A 24,743-nucleotide genomic window follows, 5' to 3' on the forward strand; every position below is an offset into this window, starting at 1 on the left:
GGTAGAGCGCTTGCATGCATGAGGCCCTGGGTTCGATTCTTCAGCACCACATAAGCAGAAAAAAAAGCCAAAAGTGGTGCTGTGGCTCAACTGATACAGTGTTAGCCTTTAGCTGAAGAGCTGAGGGACAGCGCCCAGGACCAGAGTTCAGGCCCCATGACCGGACCCCAAAAAAAAATGTTTACGGAGTCAACTACCTATAATATATCAAGTTCTCTTCTACATACTATTCTATTCATGTATTTATAAGGTCCAATAATATCTTGTTATCCCAGGATAAATCCATAAAGTATTGCAATAAGCATCACTTTTCTAAGTTATCAGGGTGCAATTACATTTTTTTAAATTTGAAGCAAAGTTTAAATCTGATGGCAAAGTTTTAAAAATCAGACTTTGAATAGTATTTGAAAACTTCCTCACATCTAGCTCCAACTCACTAGTTGTCTCTTCAGCTGTATTTAACATTAAGCAACCATTGAGTATATCTGTTGAATTTTTATCCAAGACTACATTTTTTTTCTTTCTAGATTTGGTTGTGTTCCAAATCTACCTTATTTTTTCCTCTCATATTCTATTTTTGTCTTATACATAATACTCATTTTTGTCCTCCTTCAAATTGTACCCATGTTTATTTCAGATTATCACATGTATAATGCATCTCTCTATCTATGACATGTCTCAGAGCACTGGATTTGCTTGTACATATTGTAATGTGTCCCTCTGATATGTCTTCAAAGGAATTTTCTTACACAGGACACAAGATGTGCCCTATTTGAAATAACATCTTCATGTGGTGATTATCTCATCATCTCTACCAAGGCCTAGGAAGGTCCACTGCTTTATGTGTACCTTGGATCAGAACCTTTTGGGCGGAAGAAGAGTGCAGATTCTCAGCACTGATGGCTTCCATCACACTGGATTCAAAGCTGAATTCTCATACTAGTCTCTGCATTGGGGTGGCCTTTCCTGGCCCTCACCACTTTGTCAAGAGATGGGTGGCATATGCATATAATCCTAGCTACTCAAGAGACTGGGATCTGAAGTTCAAGATTTGAAGCCAGCTAGGGCAAGAAAGTCTGTGAGACTCTTAACTCCAACTAACCAGTAAAAAGCCGAAAGTAGAGCTGTGGCTCAAGTGATAGAACATGAGTGTTGAGCAAAAGAGGTAAGAGACAACACTGAGACCCTGAGTTCCAACAGTGAGAGAGAGAAATAGAGAGACAGAGAGACAGAGAGAGACAGAGATAGAGAAACAGAGAGTCCAGTGCTATAACACATGGATCCAAAGATTTAACTCTTAAACCTCCTGAGGCATTAAATCACCCGATGGGGCAAAACAGTTCTCTTCACCCCCAGTGGAAACTGTGACTCCATTTTCTTTCTGGAACTTGGAGGTAATGTAACTTTTATCTGCACTGTATCATCTTTTTCAAAATATTTTTTGTTAGTAGTGGGGCTCTAACTCAGGGTCTAGGTACTGTCCCTGAGCTCTTCTGCTCAAGGCCAGTTCTCTACCACTTTGAGCCACAGCACCACTTCTTTTTCAAAATATTTAATCAAGTATATTGATGTAGGGAATTTAAAAAAAAGTATCTGTGTCACCTATCTTCCATTCTGGACTAAAAGGGATTTTTAAAAAAAATATCTCCAGTGTTGCACTATGACAGGCTTGTCATGAGAACCAGCTACCAATTGCCAGGAACTTTCTTTTCCTGTGGTGCTGGGAATTGAACCCAGGGCTTGTATATGCTAGGTGCACACTCTACCTCTGAACTACATCCTCAGCTTTTGTGAACAAATTATTAAATGTGGTCTTTATAACAATTAAAGTAATAAGCTTTCAATGAAATAGCAGTACAAAGGGACACAGTTAAGTACTCAAAACATGATTCCTCAGTAGACACAACCCTGTTTCAACCACTCAATCAACAGGTAACAACACTCTCACCTCAGAAGTTCCCCTTACCAGGCCCCCCCCCCCCCCGCCTCAGTCACTGTGTACGCTCTTCTCCTCAGAGAAAATGTTTTAGACCTCTAAACCATAAATGTATTTTGGTTATCATACAGTCTATAATTTTTCTGTCTGGCCTTTTTGATTGCTGTCATGTTTGTAAGATTCATCCATAAAATAGCTTTATTGCAGCTGGGCACTGGTGGCTCATGCCTGTAATCCTAGCTACTCAGGAGGCTGAGATCTGAGGATCATGGTTCAAAGCCAGCCCGGGCTGGCTTTACATATGAAATATGTAAATTTACATATGAAATAGTTTACATGTAATCTTAGGTTCTCTTTTCTACCAAAGACAATTTGTGTTTGCTTCTGGCAGGTAGTTAGCATGGAGAGAGATCATTTATGAAATTATGACATTTTGTTGTTGTTTCATCCACACCCTGCTTAAAACACCCCCCTCAAGACAGACCGCAGAAACTAGAATTCCTCTTCCTTGACACAGGTCATAGGAACTCTAATCTTTATCACCTTTTCTGTCTGCTAGCCTGTCATAAAGAAATTCTGGGTTCTCTCCTTGTGGGAGAGTAGATGGTAATACCCTCCTCATTCCATAGGGGTCCTGCCCACACCCTGGAGGGTGGGACGCCCCACAGAAAGGCTCACTAGCAAGAATTCTGGACTGATAGGCTGGACTTGGTTTCTCCAAGCCTGTTTGCATTGCCTATACAATAAAGTCTTAATATTTTTTTTAAAAAAACCAAAGGAAGGTTTACAGATCTTTCAGATAGCCAAACACAGGAAGATTCCTGAAGTATGGCACTCCCAGAGAAGGCCTAGGAACTCTGCTCCCCTTCTTCCAAACCTTGTCCTATGCAAGGATTCACTTGTATCCTTTGTACACTGGTGAGCATGATGCCCTGACTTCTGTCAGTAAATTAACCAAACAAGCCTGCAGAAGGGGTTATGGATACCCCAATTTGTAATCCATCCGATAGAAGCAAGGATTCCACTGGAACATTGGCAGTAACTAGAGGCCACTTCTTTGGCACACTCTGCACTCCAAGTTTGTCCTTCCAGCTCATGAAATGGCTAGAAACTCTGCTCAGCTTCTTGAAAAGTGCTTGCTTAATAATAAATGAGTCTGACAGCATAACCAGTGTCAGGCTTGCCTTGCCACGTGTGTGTGTGTGTGTGTGTGTGTGTGTGTGTGTGTGTGTGTGTGTGTGTGTGTGTGTGTGTGTGTGTGTGTGTGTGTGTGTGTGTGTGTGTGTGTGTGTGTGTGTGTGTGTGTGTAATTTCTTTTGGTCTCTTAAATCCATACTTCGTTAGTTCTCCAAAGACTTCAACAACCAAATGTTTCCTGTGTTTTATCTCGATTTCCAGTGTTCTCCACTACAGGACAGGTGTGTATCGAGCAAGTCTTCCACAGACAGATGTGCAAGTCCAGGTAAATCATCACTAAGGAAATAAACCTGAGCCTTCTTATGTATTTTGCATTGGCTCTTATAATACACAATTATGCTGTGAACCCACAACAGGCTCATGATGAGGACTCCTATGTAGGGATTTAAAAAAAAAACTCGACAAAATAAGGATCCTACAGTAACTTTTAATGTGGAAGTATACCCTCATTATCTATTCATGTTATAGGAGTTACATGAACTGATTTAGTACCTAACTTGACCTCACAACAAAATTCTTTGGTAGACAAGGAGACTGCTTTAATTCACAGTGCCACCTGCATCACTACAACCAAGGCAGTTACTATAAACAGCCTGTAGGATCTATTTTAACTTCATCTAATTATGGCTAATATCCTACAATACAATACTATACATGAACACACACACACACACACACACACACACACACACACACACTCATACACATACACACATAAATTTTTCCAAAGATACCATCATGGTAAATTAATTCATGTATTCAAGTATAGTTACATGGAATCCACACTTGTAACTTGAGACACTAGAAGTAGGTTGTAATCTACCATAAATACTAAATTCAGCATAGACTACCACACAGAATCTGCAGAGGTGAGGAAGCCTTTTTCTTCAAAGGCCACTGGTATATGATGTAACTGGTATGGATGCTTATCCTGCTATGAAAAAAGCAACCTGTAGTTGTCTTGGCTGAGCCAGATCCTATGTTTGCTTGGGATTTACATGGGTTGAAAGCCAAACCCTCCTCATCCTTGTGTGTGACTACACTTCTAACTTGATTCTGCTATTGCAGGTGGTATACGTTACACAGGACATATCAATGCTCGTGGTGCCTGCCAAATGGATGAGCACTTGACCTGGGTTAACTGTAGGTGGACCAAAGTCCCAGCCTGCAACCTGCAAAGATCAGCCAGTTCACATCTGAGACAGAAAAACGAAGAGAAGAGTGAAAGGCCACTAAAACAGGAAAGGGTAATAATAAGCCATAAAGGAGAGTTAGGCCATGGGCATGGCCTGAGAGAAGGCAGGCAGAGGGAAGAACAACGAGGAGCCTCCGTGGGAATGATGGATTAGCATTGGGAAGTAGAATCAACAGATGGAATGCAGCTGGGTCACCTGCAGCAAGAGCTAAGAGGTAGGACCACGCACACGCTTGCTGCTGAGGAGCCTACACTTATTTTGTTTTCTTTCGTTTTTGATTTTTACAATGCAGCAATTGAACCTAAGACCTACATGCCAGGCAAGCAATCTACTGTTGAGCTACATCCCCACTCTCTCCACTGATATCCTGGGATCAGGGCTACTTTGCCCAGATGCTTAGATGTGCCTGTACGGATGGAGAACTTCCCAGTTTCTCAGATCAAATTCCCCAACAACCCCCACAGTATCCATTCAATAAAAGTCAGAGGAACTCAGAGGAATCTCCACATTCTTTTTTCTTTTTGCCAATCCTGGGGTTTGAATTCAGGGCCTGGGCACTGTCCCTTAGGTTTTTCACTCAAGGCTGATGATGCCCTACCACTTGAGCCACAGCTACACTTCCAATTTTTGTTTGTTTGGTTGAGGTTTAGGGGGCGGGTGTTATTGACTGGAGTTAAGAGTGTCCTAGACTTTGCTGCCTGAGCTGGCTTTGAATCTCCATCTTCAGATCTCAAGCTCTTGAGTAGCTAGGATATAGGCCTGAGCCGCAGGCAACTAAAAGCTCCACATCTTGAAAGGAAAGGATAGGATGACACAATTCTTTGAGTTCATCCAATAAGAGGCCTGATTTACTCATGGAGGTAGGTCTTTTCAAAGACACTTTAAAGGAAGGGAAGAGGAGAACAAGAACTGACAAAAGGAATTATCCAGCAACCTCCACCGCAGTCCAGGAAGCCATTACCTGAGTGACATTATCTTCATTGGCACTGTTGAAGCGCTTCACGTCCATAGAGCACTGGGTGTTGTGCTCCAGAGCCGAGCCCTGCTCCTGAGGAGCACTGAAGCTGTTGGGGTAGTAGTTTGGAGCACCACCTTCAAAGAAAACCACAGAGTCACTTAGGAAGACAGAGGAGCAAATTATCAATGTGGAGAGAAGCAAATTCAAAGGATACACAGGTAGATAGCATTACACATGCCACACACTGGCACATTTTCACTTTCTAGGTTTAGACACAGTAATGGAAAAGTCTCAGCTCAGGCTGCCATCTTTAAATGCTCCCATGGGCTGTGTCACTCTGCGGCTACATGAGGCCCTCTCAAAGGCCTCTCAACATGTCCCAGGTCACCAAGTCACTTGATGCCACTGAACAGGGTGAAGAGGGTTCGTTGTTTGTGTGTGCTGGTAATGAGGCTTGAACTTGGGGGCTGACCTATTTTGCTCAAGACTGGCACTCTAACTAACACTTGAGACACCCCTCTCCTTGCAGATTTTGCTGGTTAATCAGAGATAAGAGTTTCTCATATTTGTCTGCCTAAACTGGCTTCAAACCTCAATCCTCAGATCTCAGCCTCCTGAATAGCTAGGATTACAGGCGTGAGCCATCAGCTGTCAAGACAGTTTTAAAAGGTTTCCTCTTCATTTGTCTGTTCTGAATGAAGAGAGGGAGGGGAAGGGAGAATTCAGTCATAGTATTCAATATGAAGTTAAGAAAAATGAGGGGAAGGGCTAAATTGGGAGAGATAGAGAAGAATGATGAGAGAGGTAACATGGATCAAGATTCATTATATTCATAAACTGATCCATTGAATGGTAACTCCTTCGCACAACTACTTAAATTAAGATAATAATTTTTAGAAAGGTTTGATCTTCTGCCATTGAGATCAGATCCAACCACATACTTCATCTGAGAGTTTCATTTCAATGGGTTCCATTCAAACACTGAGTTTCAGAACTGTTGGGGGCAACTGAGGCGTTTGGGCCCCATCCTTCCATTACAGAACAAATCTCAATCTGCCGTCAGCTCTCCCAGAAATAGCACTGGTATGAGACAGAAACTCGGCTGTCTGTCTTCATCCAAGGCTCGTTTCATGTTCCTAAGATTCCAGGTATCTGACTTCACTGTAATGACACAACTCTAGTAAATTCTAACTTCACATTCTTCTACAAACTGGTAAAAGGGAGTGTTTTTTTAATATATTTTATTTGTAATATGTCAGCACTCATTTATCTAGACTTATAGAAGTGGGGACAGATATAACCCAAGTATTTTTATGACTTCTGGAATAAATTATGAGGCTTTCTCTTTAGTTTACAAACTATACTCCACTTTGGCCCCTACAAGTGTGGCCACGAAATAGAGTGGATTGTATGCAACCTGGCTCCCTGCAGAACAGAGTGCCCACATTGGACAATCAGGAGATGCTATCCAGCACACCAGCTAGGGGTAAGGGGGCAGCAAGTGGGGTTGTAGAGGGAAGACCCCAGACCACTGTGGAACACTGTGATTAGCTCAAGAAATTTGTCTTGGGTCAATCACGTCTACATAAAAAGTGTTTTCTACACTAAGAATTTGCTCTTTGGCATGTAGCTATTTGAGTAATTTAAAAATTGTATTTCCAAATAAGCTGACCTTTACTCATGGTGGGAGCTGTCTTCAAGGCACTGACTACTAGGAACAATCATACTCTTTCATTGAGCTGCAGGAACACAGCCCAAAGGCTCTACTTCCAATACTAGGTAGAGTATGTCAAAAGCATCCTTAACTAGACTGTTCTTAAGTATGTCACTGTAACAGTAAACACAAAGTAATTACTTATTAAGGAAGCTCAAAATAGACAAGAATCTCAATAACAAAAGAATCAAGGAATATAAATAAAAATAAGAAATGGCAGAAGACAGACTCAGTGAATATCAACTACTTTAGGCAGTAATACAACACAATAAAATATACAATAACAATTCAAGTCTTTATAAATCTAAAAGTGCAGAAACACTGCAACCACCTAATACAATGAGTTTAGAAATCACATAAGTCAGGTACCAGTAGCTCATGCCTGTAATCCTAAATATCCAGGAGGCTGAGATCTGAAGATATTGGTTCAAAGTAGCCTGGGCAGGAACATCCATGAGTTTTATCTCCATTTAGCCAACAGAAAGCTGGAAGTGGAGTTGTGCCTCAAGTAAAAGCCAGCATTGAGTGAAAAAGCTCAAGCCCCAGTACCAACACAGAAAAAGGAAGGAAGGAAGGAACGAACGAACGAACGAACGAAGGAAGGAACGAAGGAGGGAAGGAAGGAAGGAAGGAAGGAAGGAAGGAAGGAAGGAAGGAAGGAAGGAAGGAAGTGAGGGAGGGAGGGAGGGAGGGAGGGAGGGAGGGAGGGAGGGAAAGAAAGAGGGAAGTATGGAGGGGGAGGAACGAGGGAGAGAGGGAGGGAATGGAGGGAGGAGGGGAGGAAAGAGAGAGGGAAGGAAGGAGGGAGGAGGGAGAGAGATATGGAGGGAAGGAAGGAAGGAGGGAAGGGAGGGAGGGAAGAAAAGAGAAAGGAAGGAAGGAAGGAAGGGAGGGAGGAAGGGAGGGAGGGAGGGAGGGAGAGAGGGAAAGAAAGAAAGAAAGAAAGAAAGAAAGAAAGAAAGAAAGAAAGAAAGAAAGAAAGAAAGAAAGAAAGGGAAAGAAGCCACATAAACTTGTTAAATATATTAAAAGGCTTAGCAGTTATGGTAACAAGAGTAATGCACAAAAGTATGTAGCCAAAATTGTAGTAAAAAATATAAAAATATTCACAGAAAAGAATGGCAAGAAATAGAACAAAATGTAAGTTGTGTCTTTGGGTATTAGGCCTGAGGAGTTCCTTCTCTCTTCTCATCTATTTTCCAGATTCTATTTAGGGTATAAGTATTATTTTTACCATAGAAAAATAAACTTTGGAATTATAACCCCTCTGTACAACTTCTTAATAACAACAAAGTTATATTTTTTAAAAAGATAAATAAATTTTGTTTTAATGCAGGCATCAATAAAAACTTCATAAGGGATCTATACAAGTAGCCTATTAATGAAATGTGGGTCTTATCTAGGATATTAAAAAAATAAGAACCATATTAAATTGTGGAATATTAAAAAAAAATTAATCAAACATTCTGCTCAGTAGCTTAGAATAAGAAATCAAATCCAGAGCTATATTTGTACAGAGCATCCAAAAAGCAACTAAAAGGAAAAAAACTTCATAAATTTGACAAATGAGTTGTAAAAGAAAATCAAAATGCAGGAGTGCCATCTCACCAGCTGATATATATAAGTAAATTAGGTTCTGCTCTAGCTCCCTTCTCCCCTCCTACCAGCTCATTCTGTTCCTTCCCAATTTTAGCTGGACCTGCTTTTCCATGGCCTCAACAGCAAGCCAAAAAGAAAGAGAAGACATGAGCTCTTGGCCTTGGCCTTGCCAAGGGAATACATCCTGCTGACTGGAGAAGTACTTTAAGGAATTGGATGCTGTGTAATTCCCAAGTTAGATCCGCGACTCCAGCTAACATGCAAGGTCTTTCTGCCTGCCTTTAACTAGGGGATAGACAGCACATGGAAGCTGAGATGGGAACTTTCTAAATAGACTACCTAAAATAGATGCAAACAAGAGGGGTTCCCAGGCAGTTGAAACCTTAACTGATACACCAGACATCCTTGGCTGTTCACCTGCAGCCTCAGTAGAGCACTGTCCCTATACAGGAGGCTCCACGGGGCCAGTTTGTAAACCAGTGACTGGGTACCTCTCCCCCACCACACCCTCCATGCCCTCTGCCCAATGTCTCCAGACCTACCCTGATTGTCATACATGCACATGGGGCCATCACGCTGGTAATTGGCAACTCGAGCACGGTAGGGGCAGTTCACAGGTATCTGAAGATAGTTGGGTCCCAGGCGGTGACGGTGAGTGTCAGGATAGGAAAAAAGGCGACCCTATAGTAGTAAACGCACAGGCATTGACTGTGAGTTACCCATGAAGTAGGAGGTGGCTCATCGATATTATCCTAAACTTTAAAGCACATAGTCACTACGAAACCCTGGCCAGCCTCCTTGAACAAAAACAAGGCTCTTCTCATTTATGAGTTCTTCCTAATTGAACATCTTTAATGAAGGTGAGCAACCATAAACTTCACATGTCACCACAATACCTCTTAGGCCAAAAATCACAAGGCAGTCCTATTCTAAAGGAAGTATTAAATTACAACATAGATTTGCTAGAATCTAACTGAGATGTTAGATTCCATCTCTATCACAAAGACAGACATACCAACAAGCCGTGAACAGCTCCTGGCAGGAGTCTCTATCCTTTCCTTCCAGTTTTGTGTATTTCTTGAGCAACCTACCCTGTTTATGTGTGAAGATCCACAGGTTGGGAAATGGGCACAGTGAGGCCAGTCCCAGACTCTAACTTGAAGCTAGGCATTACTCAGGCCTTGTCCCATCCCTCCTTGCTGGGCCTTAAGGACAAAGCCACCTCCTTACCATGTGAGCAAATGACCCAACTCCTCTAACTGCAGACTATGGGAATAAGGAAAGGCCATCCCAGCACTGTCAAGTACTCCAGAGACATTCCCCTTGTGACTTGAATTATTTTTCCCATTTCGTAATGGTCTTGCTTGACACTTTGAGTAAAGTCTCAAAACATAGTAATATGACTTTGTTAGAACGTAAAAGAAAGCCAGGTGTCAGTGGCTCACGCTTGTAATCCTAACTACTCAGGAGGCAGAGATCTGAGAAACACAGTTCAAAGCCAGCCCAGGCAGAAAAAAATCCCCATAAGACTCTAATTAGCCACTCAAAAACTGGAAATGGAGCTGTGGCTCAAACTGGTAGAGCACTTGCCTTGAGCAAAAGATCTCAGGGAGAGTGTTCAGGCCCTGAGTCCAAGCACCATGACCAACAACAACAAAAAAAAGTAAGTGAAAATTCTATCTACTAAGACACCAATTGCTACCGCCCAAGCAACAGGCTCATTAGCTGTTTTCAGGAGTTACTTCAGTCCTCCCCACAGGCTCCCCACATCAAATCCCACTTGAATAATGCATCCTACTGTGTGGCTATACAGAACAGCTGGCACTGATAGCTTACATCTATAACCCTAGCTACTCAGGAGGCAGAGATCTAAGGACCATGGTTCAAAGCCAGCCCAGGCAGGGAGTACATGAGACCTTGTATTTCCAAGAAACTATGAAAAAGCTGGGAGCAGAACTGTGGCCTAAGTGGTAGGTCAGTAGCTTTGAGTAAAAGAAAAAAAAAACTCAAGGATAGCACCTAGGCTCAGAGTTCAAGCTCCAGATAGCATATGAAATAAATCTATACAGAACAATTGGGAATGGCGGCTCATGTCTGTTGAGCTCCCCACTATATAGGAGACAGAAAGTTTTGTGAGACAATATCTCAACCAATAATAATAATTTTTTTAAAAAAACCTTGTTTCTTTGAGGATTTGTTTTTGGGGGCGTTTAACTTTTGGGGCTCTAAGTTTAACTTTTGGGGCTGCGAAGAATGTATATTCTGATGCTGAATGTATAGTCTGTAGATGTCTGTCAGGCTAGGTGGTCAATGTAGTTATTTAGGTCTGCAGTTTCTTGATTGAGTTTTTCCTGGATGACCTATCCATGGATGAGAATGATGTGTTGAGATGTGTTTTTAGGTCAAGTAGTATTTGGTTGATGAAGTGGGATGCTTCAGGATTCAGGGCATTGTTATATCTTCCTAGTGGAGAGTTGCCTTTATCAATAAGGAATGTCTCTTCCTAGTAATTTCAATTTGAATTCTATTTTATCTTATGTTAGTAATTTTACTGTGGCCTGTTCATGGTGTCCATTTGCTGGAAAATTTTCCTTCCAGCCTTTCAGGTTGAGTATGTGTTTGTTTTTGTCAATAAAATGTGTCTCTGGTAAAAAATAAAATAAATAAATAAATAAATAAAAACCCTGAGTGCCCTTGTACCTCTTTCAATCCTAGCTATATAGGGGTAGGGGATATAAATAGGAGGATCACAGTCCAGCCTAGCCCAGGCATAAATGTGAGACCCTATTTGAAGAATAACAAAAGTAAAAAGGACTGGAAGTATAGGTCAAGTAGTAGAGCACATGCTTGCCAAGTACAAGGCACTGAGCTCAAACTCTGCTACCACCATTAGAAAAAATTAACACCTACCAGGACACTGGTAGCTCACACCTGTAATCCTAGCTACTCAGGGGAGGCTGAGATCTGAAAGCCAACCTGAGCAAGAAAGTCCATGAGACTCTTATCTCCAATGAACCACAAAAGGACAGAAATAGAGCTGTAGCTCAAGTGGTAGAGCACCATCCTTGAAGAAAAAAGCTAAGGTCAGTGTTTACACCCTGAGTTCAAGCCCTAGTACCAGCACACATACACACACTAGCTTACCCTCCATAAAGATTAAAGTCTGCCCAGGAGTCAGAACTTACATAAGCAGGAACCTTCAGTCCCTGTGGTCTGATTGAAGGCATAATCTGTAACCTCTGTTTCATGTTCATAGTCCAAAAACACAAAAGATTGATCTTCACAGTAATTATTAAGCCAATTCCTTGCCTATTGAGTCTAGGTCCAAAGTAGAATTTCTACTCTTTGTACTCTTGGCAGAGAATATTTGAAAGTGATTTAAAACATATTGAAAGCCTAGCAACACTGACAAGATAGATGACTAATTCACTGCAGTATAAATGTGGTTCATAAAAAAATCATCTATGGATGCTGGACACATGATACATACCTATAGTTCCAGCACTTACAAGACAAAGAAGCAAGAGAACAAAGACTATGAGGCTACCCTGGGTTGAAAAGCAAGTTCTAGACCAGCCTGATTCTCTTAAGGGGAAAAAAAAAAAAAAATATATATATATATATATATATATATATATATATATATATATATATATATATATATATTATCCATAGATCTGCTTTCATAGACAGAAAAAATGTAAGCATCCCCACAGAACAGAAAATGGATAAAGTATGCTGACCAAGGTGCCATAATCACATAGCACTATTCCGTCAATTATACACTGAACAAACCATGCTTTTACCTAAGAATACCTCAGACATTTCTATTGTATTATTAAAATTTGTTAGAATCAGGAGAGTAAATATTCATGCATTCACATGTGTAAGGATTTTACTGCAGAACTTGGTTTGCCACTGGTTAATGCAAGGAACAATCCATCTAAGGATGGCTCATCCAAGTGAGTCCTACAGGAACTAAGTTCCCAGGTGCAAAGGAATGTTCTAGTTAATTCCTTGCATAGATTATTACACACTGTAATTGTGTGTGTGTGTGTGTGTGTGTGTGTTCAGTATAAGACCATTGCAGCCCACCACACTTACCTGCAGCATTTTGTCAGGGCTGGGCTCAATACCAGGTGGCATGTTGCTTGGGTCAAATGCTATCTGCTCCACCTCAGCAAAGTAATTAACTGGATTTCGGTTTAAGACCAGTTTTCCAACTGGGATAAGAGGGTAGTCATGGTGAGGCCAAATCTAAAAATAATGCCATAGTTACTGAGGGACATTAAAGGGACCCATAAAACACCAGCTTTCAAATATAATCAGGCCAGTGCAAATAACTGTTAGCCTCCAAAACATGCTAAGAACATCAAGCAAAATCATCAGCTGAATCTTTCACAACAGTAAGTAGTAAATATTGGCACTCCCCCAGAGCAAAAAATTCATCAGCTTTTCAAAATTCATTCCCTTCGGGCCAGGTAGGAGACAGAGATTAGGAGGATCATGGTTCAAAAAACCCATCCTAACCACAAGAAAAAAACAGTGTGGTAGCATACATCTGTCATCTCAGATACTCCATAGATGTGTAGGTGGAAGGATATTGAGCCAGGCGAACAAGGGCAAAAAATGCAAGACACTTTCTGAAAAATAACTAACGCAAAGAGAGCTGGGAGCATCACTCAAGTGGTAAAGCACCTGTCTAGCAAGTATGAGATCCTAATTTCAATTCCCCAGTATCGTCTTTCCAAAGAAGAAAATGAACTCTGTGCCATTAGCAATAAATAAAGCCACTGACATGATTCCAGTGAGCTTTCTGACTAGAAGCATGGGAACAAGATACTGGAGGCCGCTCATTCAGAAGCTACCAGAAACAACCACTTATCTATGAGCGCCTCACCACTGTGGACACTTAAGTGGAATTATTTTTTAATTAGTCCAGATAAGACTTTAAGAATGAAATAATTGTGGTTCTCGGGGAAGCACGGCCCTGAGCTACTGAACCATTCCCGGTGGTCCTGGTGATCTGGTCCCCTGCGACCCAGATCGGCTCCGCCTTAGGACTCCAGGGCTGCAAGATGGAAGATGGCGGGGACCCAGGAGGTCTGATTAAGGTGATCCATGTACTGGTCTTGCAAGGTGCCCGGGGCATGCAAATGTGGGTGACCTTCACCTCAGGCTTCCTGCTCTCCCAAAACCTTCCTTGACATACCTTCAAGTCTTGGGCAAAGCAAGCTCTTCCCTTTCTATTTTTACATCTCCATGGGCTGTGCCTTCACCAATCTTCACATCTTGGCTCCTCAGCGTGCCTGGGTTGAGCTTACATTCTGGGAGGCCAGGCAGCTCTGCCTGATACTCCTAAGCCTCACGCTGGCCACCATCAATGCCCGCTGGCTGGCGCCCCACACCATGACTGCCATGTGGGCCCTGCAGGCCATGGAAAAGGAGTGGGGCCTGGGCAGGGAGGTACTCGGCAGCCAGCAGGGCCCCAACCCCTACCGCCAGCCGCAAGAGAAAGACCCCAAGTACAGTGCCCTCCGCCAGTAATTCTTCCACTATCATGGCCTGTCTACTTTCTGCAACCTGGGCTGTCTAGTGAGCAACGGGCTGTGCCTCAGGAGCCTGCAGCATGGGCCCTGTGAGTAAATAAATGCTTCTTTGAAAATGAAAAAAACAAAAACACAAACAAGAAGAATATAGTTGTTTCGAACTTACCTTGGTGAGATCAAATGGATTAAATGGAAAAGTTTCTGCCTGCTTGAAGGTCATGACCTGGATGTAGAAAGTCCAGGAGGGATAGTTGCCTTTAGCAATGGCATTGAAAAGATCTCGAAGGCCATAGTCAGGATCTTCCTGGGAAAGTCTTGCTGCATCCTCAACAGAGAGGTTTTTAATGCCCTGGTCAGTCTACAGAATGAAAAGAAAGAAGCTCAAATTGAAACTTATTGGCCAAGTGATAAAAAAAAATTTTTTTCCAGTCCTGGGGCTTGAACTCTTAACCAAAAGTTATTGAAGTATTATAAGTAATACTACCCAGAGAATGAACTTGTCTTATGACAATATTTCTGTTGTTCAAACTAATAGCAATAAATTTATTAATAAGAAGTCCTACTTCCTTATCCTGATTCTTTTGAACATCAAGCAAATTCTATCTACACATTTCATGCTTAAAGTAGACATCTCTTACCCTTAGTATGTTCAATATCTCAAGTTTTATAGTCATCACTCTTTGAATCAGGAAATCAAATACTTTAAAAATAATCAAAAGATTGATAAACCTAAAGGACTTTCCTTTGCTTCATGAAGTAATTTTTAATTAAATTTATTTTTAACAGACATAGAAAAACAGAAAATTTTCTGCAAATTAATTGGGTAACGTGATAGTTGTATGTATGTATCCATTATATAAACAACTTAAACATATTTAGCTCAATATTTGTCACTTCTCTATGGTGAAATATTCAAAATCCTTTCTTCTAGCTTGAGATATCTATTATACAGTGGTAACCTACAGGTTATCACTTACACTGTGCCATGAGCACACTACAACTTCTGGCTCCTTTTGTCTAACTGTAACTTATCTTTCCCATCCTTTCCTCCACTCTTCTCTCCACAGCCTCTTATTACCAGTCTACTGCTAACTTTTGTGAGATCAATCTTCATATTCCACATAAGAGAGATCATGCAGTGTGTGTCCTTCTGTACCTGGCTTAGTTCCCTAACACTAGTTCAGCCATGTTAACATAATGATAAGACTCTTTTTTTCCTGTAGCTAAATTTTATTGTGTTGTATATGAACCACATTCTCAAACTACTCAGTAGCTGGATAGACAGTTACATCACTTCCAGTTCTCAGCTGTTGTAAATGTGTTTATTGTGTGTCCATTGAGTACACACGTCTCTTAAACATACTGATTTCATTTGCTTGAGATATACACTGGAATGCTGAAACTATTTTTTAAATTCTGTTTCATAACTGATCAAATGAACTGCTGAAATTGTGCTCAGCTAATATCTCTCCACCCCTGCACTCTGCCTTTTGTTATGCCTTTTGTTTTTGCCTAAAAGAACTATGGCATAGGAAGAGATGGGGGAGGGAACAAATAATACATTCATGGTGCTGATCAAGTCTATCTACATTATACATCCTTACCAGTGGATATAAGAGAAAGGTGGGAAAAAAAATCTTCATCTCTATTCAGTTCTTCAAAAAAAGTAAGGGGAAGTGAGTAGTAGGAGCCTTGTGCCCTCTGCCCCATAGGCAATATATACCTTGTAATGGAATTTGCAGTAAACTGCCTCTCTATTGGCATTAACCAGCTTGAAAGTATGTGATCCATATCCATTCATGTGCCGATGCCCATCTGGAATCCCTCGGTCACTGAACAAGAAAGAAACCTAAGGAACAGAGATACAAAGCCTGAACTCTTTTCCATCTAAATCAAAACATCCTATGTTTTTAAAACATTCCTCCATTTCTAGAAAATCCCTTAAAGACCAGGAACAATATACCAGGAATTTCCCTGGGAAGAGTTACCATGATTATTGCATCTACAACAAGCAATACACAAAAGAATTTTAAAGCATGATGAAACATAAATCATTAACATCATGACTCAAAATTCTAAGAAAGAAAGCTGAAACTAATCCGAAAAACAGCCTAACTTGTTATTCAAATTGTATTTTAGTACCCAACCAGTTTGGTACTACTTTTCCCTCATTTCCTAATATATAACTTTACTGAGACTAGAAATTTTAATCTTTAATATGGCTAAATATTCCAGCAATGTTTCCAGGTTTCTAGTATCCTCATTTAAGGCTTATGAATGAAAAACATCAGTCATTATAAAACACTTCATAATCAGAAATCTGAGGAAGTATCCCCAAAGGAAAGTCAGAAACCAATTCAAATATAACAGCCTAAACTGGAAAGCACATCATAAGGCCTACTAACAATCACATCCCAGTGGATATTTTATAATAAATTGAAAGCTGGAAGTGTTCCTCACCTGATGCAAAGACTCAGGGCGTAGGCTCCAGAAATCCCAGACCATGTCAGGATCCTTCAGGTGTGTCTGAGGATTTCTCTTCTGACTATGAATGAAGGATGGAAACTAAATAGAGAGAGAGAATCCAAAATCTAAGTTTAGAGGAATTATTTAGTACAGTGTCTTATAGGATACATTGTCTATTGTTACTTTATGAATTATAATTCTGAATAACATAGCCCTAGGATTTGAACTCAAGAACCTGTATGCTATCCTTTAGCTGTTTTGCCTAAGGCTTGCACTCTAACATTGGAGACACCTCTCCACTTCAGGCTATTCAGTGGTTAATTAGAGATAAGAGTCTCATGGCTTGTTGTACCCTAGATGGCTTTGAACCTCCATCTTCAGATCTCAGCCTCCTGAGTAACCAAGAATACAAGTATGAGCCACCAGTGTTCAGCTAGTCCTAGTGTTTTAAGCTAACAAGGTCTACTCAATATATTTACTCAATATATAAAAGTAGTACCTCAGATATCCTAAAGTATTTCAAATACATTCAAAGTATCCCTTTAAAGAAAATCATTCTTTCTCTCTCTCTCTCTCTCTCTCTCTCTCTCTCTCTCTCTCTCTCTCTCTCTCTCTCTCTCTCTCTCTCTCTCTCTCTCTCTCTCTCTCTCTCTCTCTCTTTCTCTCTCTCTCTCTCTCTGCCTTTCTGTCTCCAGGGCAAATCTGTGATAATTGTGATAACTATTAATTTATTTTATGAAAAGATATTAAGTTCAGACAAATAGATTTAAAAGGGCAGTCCAAACAACCCAAATTCTCTTCATTCTACTTTTCCCTCAGTTTATCCTCAAACTTTAGATCAATTCAAATCAACTTGTAGAGCACAAAGTCTTCTATCACCTACCAAGATGGCATCCCTGATGAAGAAAATGGGGGTGTTATTTCCAACAAGATCCCAGTTTCCATCCTCCGTATAAAACTTCACTGCAAAGCCACGAGGGTCACGAACTGTATCAGCTGAGCCAGACTCTCCAGCTGGAAGATTCAAGCAGGAACATGAAGCACAAGCCACTGGACTTTGCATCCAAGAATCAAAGTCATTCATTATAACTATCCAGTCCAATCTATTTTATAGAAGTAAATTAGGTATTTAAATGCCTAGGGCAACTTTTCCACAAGCTACCAGCTAATTTTGGTCTTTACATCAAACAAAATAACTAATTTAGAGTAATAACAGGGAATATCTCACAACTGTTAAAAAGATTATCTATTCGACATAAAATAACTTGGTAACATTATCTTATCATTAAAATAGGGAAGAGAATAATTATAAGATTAAGGCAGTGAATTATCTTGAAAGCGAATTGTCAAAACTATGAAGGTAATATTAAGAAAATTAGTTAAAATACAGGCTCATTCTTATCTTATATGCATTTGCTTACTTGTTTATTTATTTTTACATCAGTATGGGGCTGGAGTGCAGGAGCCGGGTGCTATCCCTTAGCTTTTTCACTCAAGGCTGTGATCTATCACTTAAGCCATACTTCCACTTCTGGCTTTTCTGCCCAGGGCTGACTTTGCACCACAGTCCTCAGATCTCAGCCTCCTGAGTAGCTAGGATTTTAAGCATGAGCCACTGGTGCCCGGCTAAGCTCATTTATTTTTACATTCCACAGTACTTTTAAATGCACAGAACATGACACAGAAACCTAATTACTCAGAAACTGTGACATGTTGAGCTATAGTATGATAGATTCAAAAACTTACTAGCTCTGTAACATGAAAGAAATCACTTAAGCCTTCTGAGATGCAATGATCCCAGCTATCAAAGTAGACATAAATGTTTTACATATGTATTTACATATGTATTTATATATAAATATATATTTATTTATAAATATATATGTACAATGTCTCAGTAAAAGCAACTGTTACATGGTGATTGAATACTATATCTCCACTCCATGCTCCCCTTTAAGGCAACCACTTCTGGAAAGTTCTTGTAAATGTCACCGAATTGCAGGAATAGCCTCTGCTTAAGGGTGATTTCCTAAAACTTTAACAAACAGGCAATTTCTTCTCTATCTCCAAATATTTTTTCCTACCTGCTAAAATTTGGAGGAGTTCTTAATTTCCCATTTCCTACAAAGTTATTCTTGAAACTAAGTTACAAATGCCCGAAATAAAGCACAGAGTGAGTTCAGCAGCACCATTTATGTAAACCAACCTACTTACCAACAGTTGAGAATCGGACAGCAATGGGAGTCCTCTTCCCAATATGCTCAAACACCTTGGCCTTGCAGTATCTGGTGATGTCATGTGTGACCTCAAAGTAGCCAAAGGCACCTGATGAGAAAAACAGAGAAACTCTCACTGAGACTATTACTCAGGCCATCAGGCCATCAGGCCCTCAACAGACATTAGGTAACAGGACTGATGGATTAGTACTAGCCTCTGGGAACATCTAATATGATAAAAAGATGTACAAACACAAAAGCAAAATGCAAAATTCAACCATCATTTTGTGCTCAAAGAGAACAGCACATATGGACTGCTTCAGTCTGCCAGATTTCTGAGTGACAGTGTGCCTGGTTCCAGTTTTCTCTGGTGAAAAACAAAACAAAACAAAAGAGTACTACAACTCTTGACCTAAGGACATAGATATCGGAGGGACTTGAAGTACAGGGAGGGACTGGGAGAGAAGAAAACAGAGAGGAAAGAAGAAAATGTAGGTAAAGAAGAAGAAGAAGCGAAACTTTACCAAACCATACCATGAACAGTATCTCAAGTCATGATGGAAGACACACAGGAAGGTTGGGAAGAATAAAATTCATCATCTAGGGAGAAAATTAGAAAGTCCAAGGCACACTAAAAAAATTAAATTAAATAAAAACACTTTTCTTCCTTTTGACAAAGCTTTTTCCTACTGAATTTTTAGCTTTCTTCTTTCTTTCCCTTTTATTTTTCATGTGTGTATATATGATAGTATGTAAGCACAGACTAAGAAAAACTTTTTCTTCCTTTTAACAAAACTTTTTCATATTTTTTAGCTTTCTTTCTTCCTTTCTTTCGTTTGTGTGTGCGTCTGTGTGTGTATGTGTGTGCGTCTGTGTGTGTATGTGTGTGTGTGTGTGTGTGTGTGAGAGAGAGAGAGAGAGATGGTGTGTGCATGTATGACAGTTCTAGGGCTTGACCTCAGGGCCTGGTACTATTCCTTAGCTTTTTAGCTCAAGGCTGACACTCTACTACTTGAGCCACAATTCCACTTCCAACTTTTTGCTGGTTAGTTGAGGAGTCTTACTGACTTTCCTGCCAAGACTGGCTTTCAACAAGGATCCTCACATCTCAGCTTCCTGAGTAGCTAGGATCATATCATTTCCCAGCTATGAATTTTTAGATTTCTTTTAAATACTATTCTTGTCTTCTGTCTCCATCACAGACTCATGATCAACTTTTAGACAGAAGAGAAGGAAAAAGTCACCACAAACCCACAAGTGTAACCCAACTATGCTCCAATTTTCCCTCATTTAAATCCAGTTGTAATTACAGCCTATGCATCGTTATCTTTATGTACTTTTATATGATAGAAGAAATGGAAGGCTACGGGGATCTTTTTTTTTTTTTTTTTGGTCTGTCGTGGGGCTTAAACTCTAGGCTTGGGTGCTGACCCTGAGCTCTTCAGCTCAAGGCTAGCACTCTACCACTTGAGCCACAGTGCCACTTTTGGTTTTCTGGTGGTTAATTGGAGATAAGAGTCTCACAGACTTTCCTGCCCGGGCTGGCTTTGAACTGTGATTCTCAGATCTCAGCTTCCTGAGTAGCTAGGATTACAGATGTGAGCCACCAGCACCCAGCTTTTTTTCTTTCTTTCTTTCTTTCTTTTTTTAAGAGGAGGAGAAGGAGATGCTGGGAATCAAACCCGGGATCTTGCACCTGCTCAGCAAGCATTCTATCAGTGACCTAAGTCCCCCTCTTGTGCAGCTCAGGATAGCCTCAACTCTCAATCACCCTGCTTTTGCCTCCTGAGCACTAGAATTGCAGATATGCACCTCCATGCCTGGCTGAAAGGTAGGGGTGTGTGTGTGTGTGTGGTGTGTGTGTGTGTGTGTGTGTGTGTGTGTGGTGTGTGTGTGTGTGTATGTGTGTGTGTGTGTGTGTGTGTGTGTATCAAACCCAGAAAAATCCTTGTCATTTAGTTTTTTATTCCTCTATCTATTCCTTTTTCCCAAGAATGGAGATTTAGCACTTCCACTATATATCATATAATCCTTTCGGAAATAGTTTTAGCCCAAATGTTCTGACAACGTTCTTTTGTGATTGAAGGACAAAGCTCTCACCTGCTCCTTTGGCATGCACGACTCTCTCAGGAATTCTCTCTCTATCGAAATGCGCCATTTCATCAGTGAAAATCACATCCTGAACCAGAAGGGGCCCTCGAGGCCCTGCAGTCATAATATTAAGTTTGTCTCCAATTGGATTGCCACTTCCAGTGGTCAGGACTTCGGGTTTCTACAGGAACACACAAGGAAGAGTGTGCAGGACCGTCAGTACAATCCAGAATTAACTTACATCATCACAGAGCGCATCTCTATGTAGTTGTTACATCTTCTTTCTAACTCTCTTAATTTCCTGTGCTCCAAGTACTGAAACCTATAAAACATGCTCTCAGAAGTGCTTGACAAATGTCAACAGTAACCTGCTAAGACATGGAGTCTAGGAGCAAAAAGATGGCATAATTGCCTTCTGCCTAGCACAAACCTACTCTAAAGGGTCACATGAACCCCTGGACAGATAGCACCTCCCAAAAGGGCCATATGCACTTAGCACTGAAGGTCTGAACTAACAGTGAGAAGACAAATCACCAGCGGTTTGCTGGCAGAGACTTCACTCTGCATTTACATGGACATTGTCACACCGCGCACGTCTAGGCCCTGTGCATTTATTGCTCTCAAGCATGGACCTGCTATTTGAAGTTTCTCTTTTCAATGAAAGCAAAAGCCCATGGCTTTCATTATCACTACTTATGACTTGTTTCTGGAAAACGGATTATAACACTTATGTTCTAGAGGAACTGAATGTCTCTAAGATGAGACATTTTATTTTACTAATAAAGACTTCATTTTCAATTGCCCAGTTTCCATTTTCAGTTACCCCTGGGATCGATATATAACTTCCCTTCTCCATCCATATTTGGCTCACATATTAGCACAAAGTTAATGCTTGCCTCTCCTCTAGAAGATGATAGAATGAGGAACAGATACTTAAAAAACTATAAACTCCTCAGCTAGAAGATGTAGCTCAGTGGCAGAATGCCCTTGAAGCATGAAAGAGGCTCTATGTTCTTTATCTAGCACATTGTAACAACAACAATAAAGCTATAAAAGTCCAAGACAATGAATAAAAAAAAATCTTAGAATAAATCCTCCTTGCCCAGTAAAGGTATTTTCATATCAAAGTGGGAAGAGGCCAGACTTGGGTGTGGTGATACATGCCAGTAATCCCAGAAGCTCAGGAGAGAGAGGTAGGAGGATTATGATCTGATGCAAACTCCAGGAAAAAGAATGAGACCCTATCTCTAGGCAAAAGGACTAGGAGATATGGCTCAAATGGCGGAGCACCTGCATAGTGAGCAGGAGACTCTGAGTTCAATTCCCATCATCCAAAGTTGGGGCGGAGGAGAGGGGCAGTATCAGGGTAGAGGCCAACCAGAACCAGGAGAAACCGTAAGTGCTGGGATCAAATACTAGATTCAAGTTCCAGCTCTGCACACTCTCCACTATGCAGCCCTCACAGGCTATTTATTTCTCAGTCTCAAATTTTCACCATCAAAACAGACAGAACTATCCCTCAGAGTTAAGATATAAATTAGAAGAGTTTAATATAGGTAATGCAGGCCACAGGCTCAGCACACGCTCGTCATCACTTTAGTAGGTATAAGAAGACAACTTGATAAAGGCGGATATTCTTAGGAGAGGATCACATAGGTTCAATAGTTATGGATATATGATCATATAAAATGATAGTTAGGGAAAGGCAAAGGAGGAGGTAACAATGCTTGATAGGAAATGTACTCATTACCTTACTCATGTAACTGTAACCCCTCTGTACAGTACTTTTTTTTTTTTTTTTTTGGTCCGGTCGTGGGGCCTGAACTCTGGGCCTGGGCGCTGTCCCTCGGCTCTTCAGCTCAAGGCTAGCACTCTACCACTTGAGCCACAGTGCCACTTCTGGCTTTTTTCTTTTTGCTTATGTGGTGCTGAGGAATCGAACCCAGGGCCTCAGGCATGCAAGGCAAGCACTCTACCACTGAGCCACCTTCCCAGCCCTCTGTACAGTATTTTTATAATAAAAAAAATATATAAAATGAAAATTCACAAAATGAACTCCACTAAATGGAAACAAGAGGTTTTATGTTATTTTGCTTTCTGGCTTTTGGGGTCTCTTTTTCTTCTTTATTGCCTTTTTTAAATTTTTTTTGTGCTGTATGTAAGTTTCTCTACTTGGGGGAGGGTAAGGGAGAGCACAGAAATGGTGGTATCTAGTGATACTCACTAGATACTATGTTGAAAATGAACTATACAACTTGTCGGGGAGGGGGCCAGAGAAAAAAACTGGGAGAAAATGAGGGATGAGGTAACACTGTTCAAAAAGAAATGTACTCATGACCTGACTTATGTAACTGTAACACTTCTGTACATCACCTTTACAATAACAATATATATTTTTTAAGGTGAAAGGGATGGGAGAGAAGAGATAGTAGGGGAAAAACAAAGGAGGGGGGTAGCAATGCTGGATAGGAAATGTACTCATTACCTTACTCATGTAATTGTAACCCCTCTGTACAGTATCTTTACAATAAAAAATTAAAATGAAATAAAAAAGGGAAAGGGGAAAAAAAGCAACTTCATAGCAAAAACAGCAAAAGCACCCTGCCACCCAGATCCCTGGGCCAGTAGGGTAGCAACTTTTCCAAGTTCAAAAGTGAAAGAAGACAATTAGCACAATTACATCATTCTCCTCTAAAGATATGTATGTTGTTAATACATGTGACTCTATATACTTTCATTTTTCCATCTCATGTAAAAAAAAAAATCAGACAAATAAAGACCAAAACCACCTACATTCCCCTTTACTTCAAACCTAAAACCTGGTTTTCAACTTTCACTGTACATAGAAATCATCCAGGAGGCTTTTTAAGCACCAGATGGTTGGGTCAGCCCTATGGAAATTTCTGATATAATGCAGTTTGGGTGAAGGCCAGGATATTCTCAAGCTTCTGGGTGGTTCCAAAGTGAAGCTGGAATTGAGAATTACTGGCCTATGGGATGAGTCAAACTTCAATAAATGAAGCGGGACAAGTTGAACCTGTCTACTCTCCAGATGCTTTGTCACCACACAGAGACATCTCTCCATATATCTATTCTCATCCTCTCTCTCTCTCTCTTTCTCTCTCTCTCTCTTTCTCTCTCTCTCTCTCTTTCTCTCTCTCTCTCTCTTTCTCTCTCTCTCTTTCTCTCTCTCTCTCTCTCTCTTTCTCACACACAGACACACACACACACACACACATGCACGCACGCGCATTAAAATTATAAGAGTATGAAAGCAGATACCAAGATGCGTGCAAAAATAGCTAATGAGGTTGAGGTATCATTTACACAATGGATCATCCCACAGCTCCAAGTCAGCGGTTCCCAATTCCAGTTTCACTTTGCAATCACCCAGGTACTTGAGAATATCTTGGCCTTCTTCAGACTGCTTGTAATGCAAGGAAGGAGCTGCCACTAGGAAACATATCATGTTCCCTTGTGACTGAAGGGCCAGGGTGGCATGGTCAAGAATATAACCACATGTTCAAAGCAGGCTGAAGCAGAGTAGGTTAAAAGAATGAATAAACAGGTAAATAAAGTACAATATAGCTGGTCATTCCCAATGACAGCAAACATGGGATCCTAGAGTGGGAATGCTGGATGTGCAGCCATTGGTCCTCTGACCTCAGTCTTGTTAGAAAATGAAAACTTGTGCTTTTTGATTCAAGGGAGCACTCAGAATCTCATCACTTCCCTACCCTAATAAGCCAATTGTCCTAAATTATAATCGCTTTCCTCATATATGCTCATGCATATGGAATTTGCCTTCAGAACAAGTATGG

The 24,743-nt window shown here is 40.7% G+C and overlaps 1 protein-coding gene and 1 pseudogene across 1 annotated transcript in view; one reads left to right on the forward strand and one right to left on the reverse strand.

The window, feature by feature from the left end:
- Positions 1–24,743, reverse strand: part of Cat (catalase) — a 37,510-nt gene that overhangs the window by 4,212 nt on the left and 8,555 nt on the right. The window contains exons 2-10 of the mRNA XM_070032613.1: positions 20,932–21,103; positions 18,830–18,940; positions 17,499–17,629; positions 16,610–16,714; positions 15,873–15,998; positions 14,316–14,507; positions 12,705–12,857; positions 9,143–9,281; positions 5,291–5,421 (exon numbers count right to left, since the gene is read on the reverse strand). Of these exons, the coding sequence (XP_069888714.1) occupies positions 5,291–5,421; positions 9,143–9,281; positions 12,705–12,857; positions 14,316–14,507; positions 15,873–15,998; positions 16,610–16,714; positions 17,499–17,629; positions 18,830–18,940; positions 20,932–21,103 (1,260 nt within the window). The remainder of the gene's footprint in view (positions 1–5,290; positions 5,422–9,142; positions 9,282–12,704; positions 12,858–14,315; positions 14,508–15,872; positions 15,999–16,609; positions 16,715–17,498; positions 17,630–18,829; positions 18,941–20,931; positions 21,104–24,743) is intronic.
- LOC138834100 (transmembrane protein 205 pseudogene) lies at positions 13,668–14,246 on the forward strand (annotated as a pseudogene).

This window comes from Dipodomys merriami, unplaced genomic scaffold (assembly GCF_024711535.1).
Source record: "Dipodomys merriami isolate MVZ:Mamm:240054 unplaced genomic scaffold, mDipMer1.0.p SCAF_21, whole genome shotgun sequence".
Lineage (NCBI taxonomy): Eukaryota > Metazoa > Chordata > Mammalia > Rodentia > Heteromyidae > Dipodomys > Dipodomys merriami.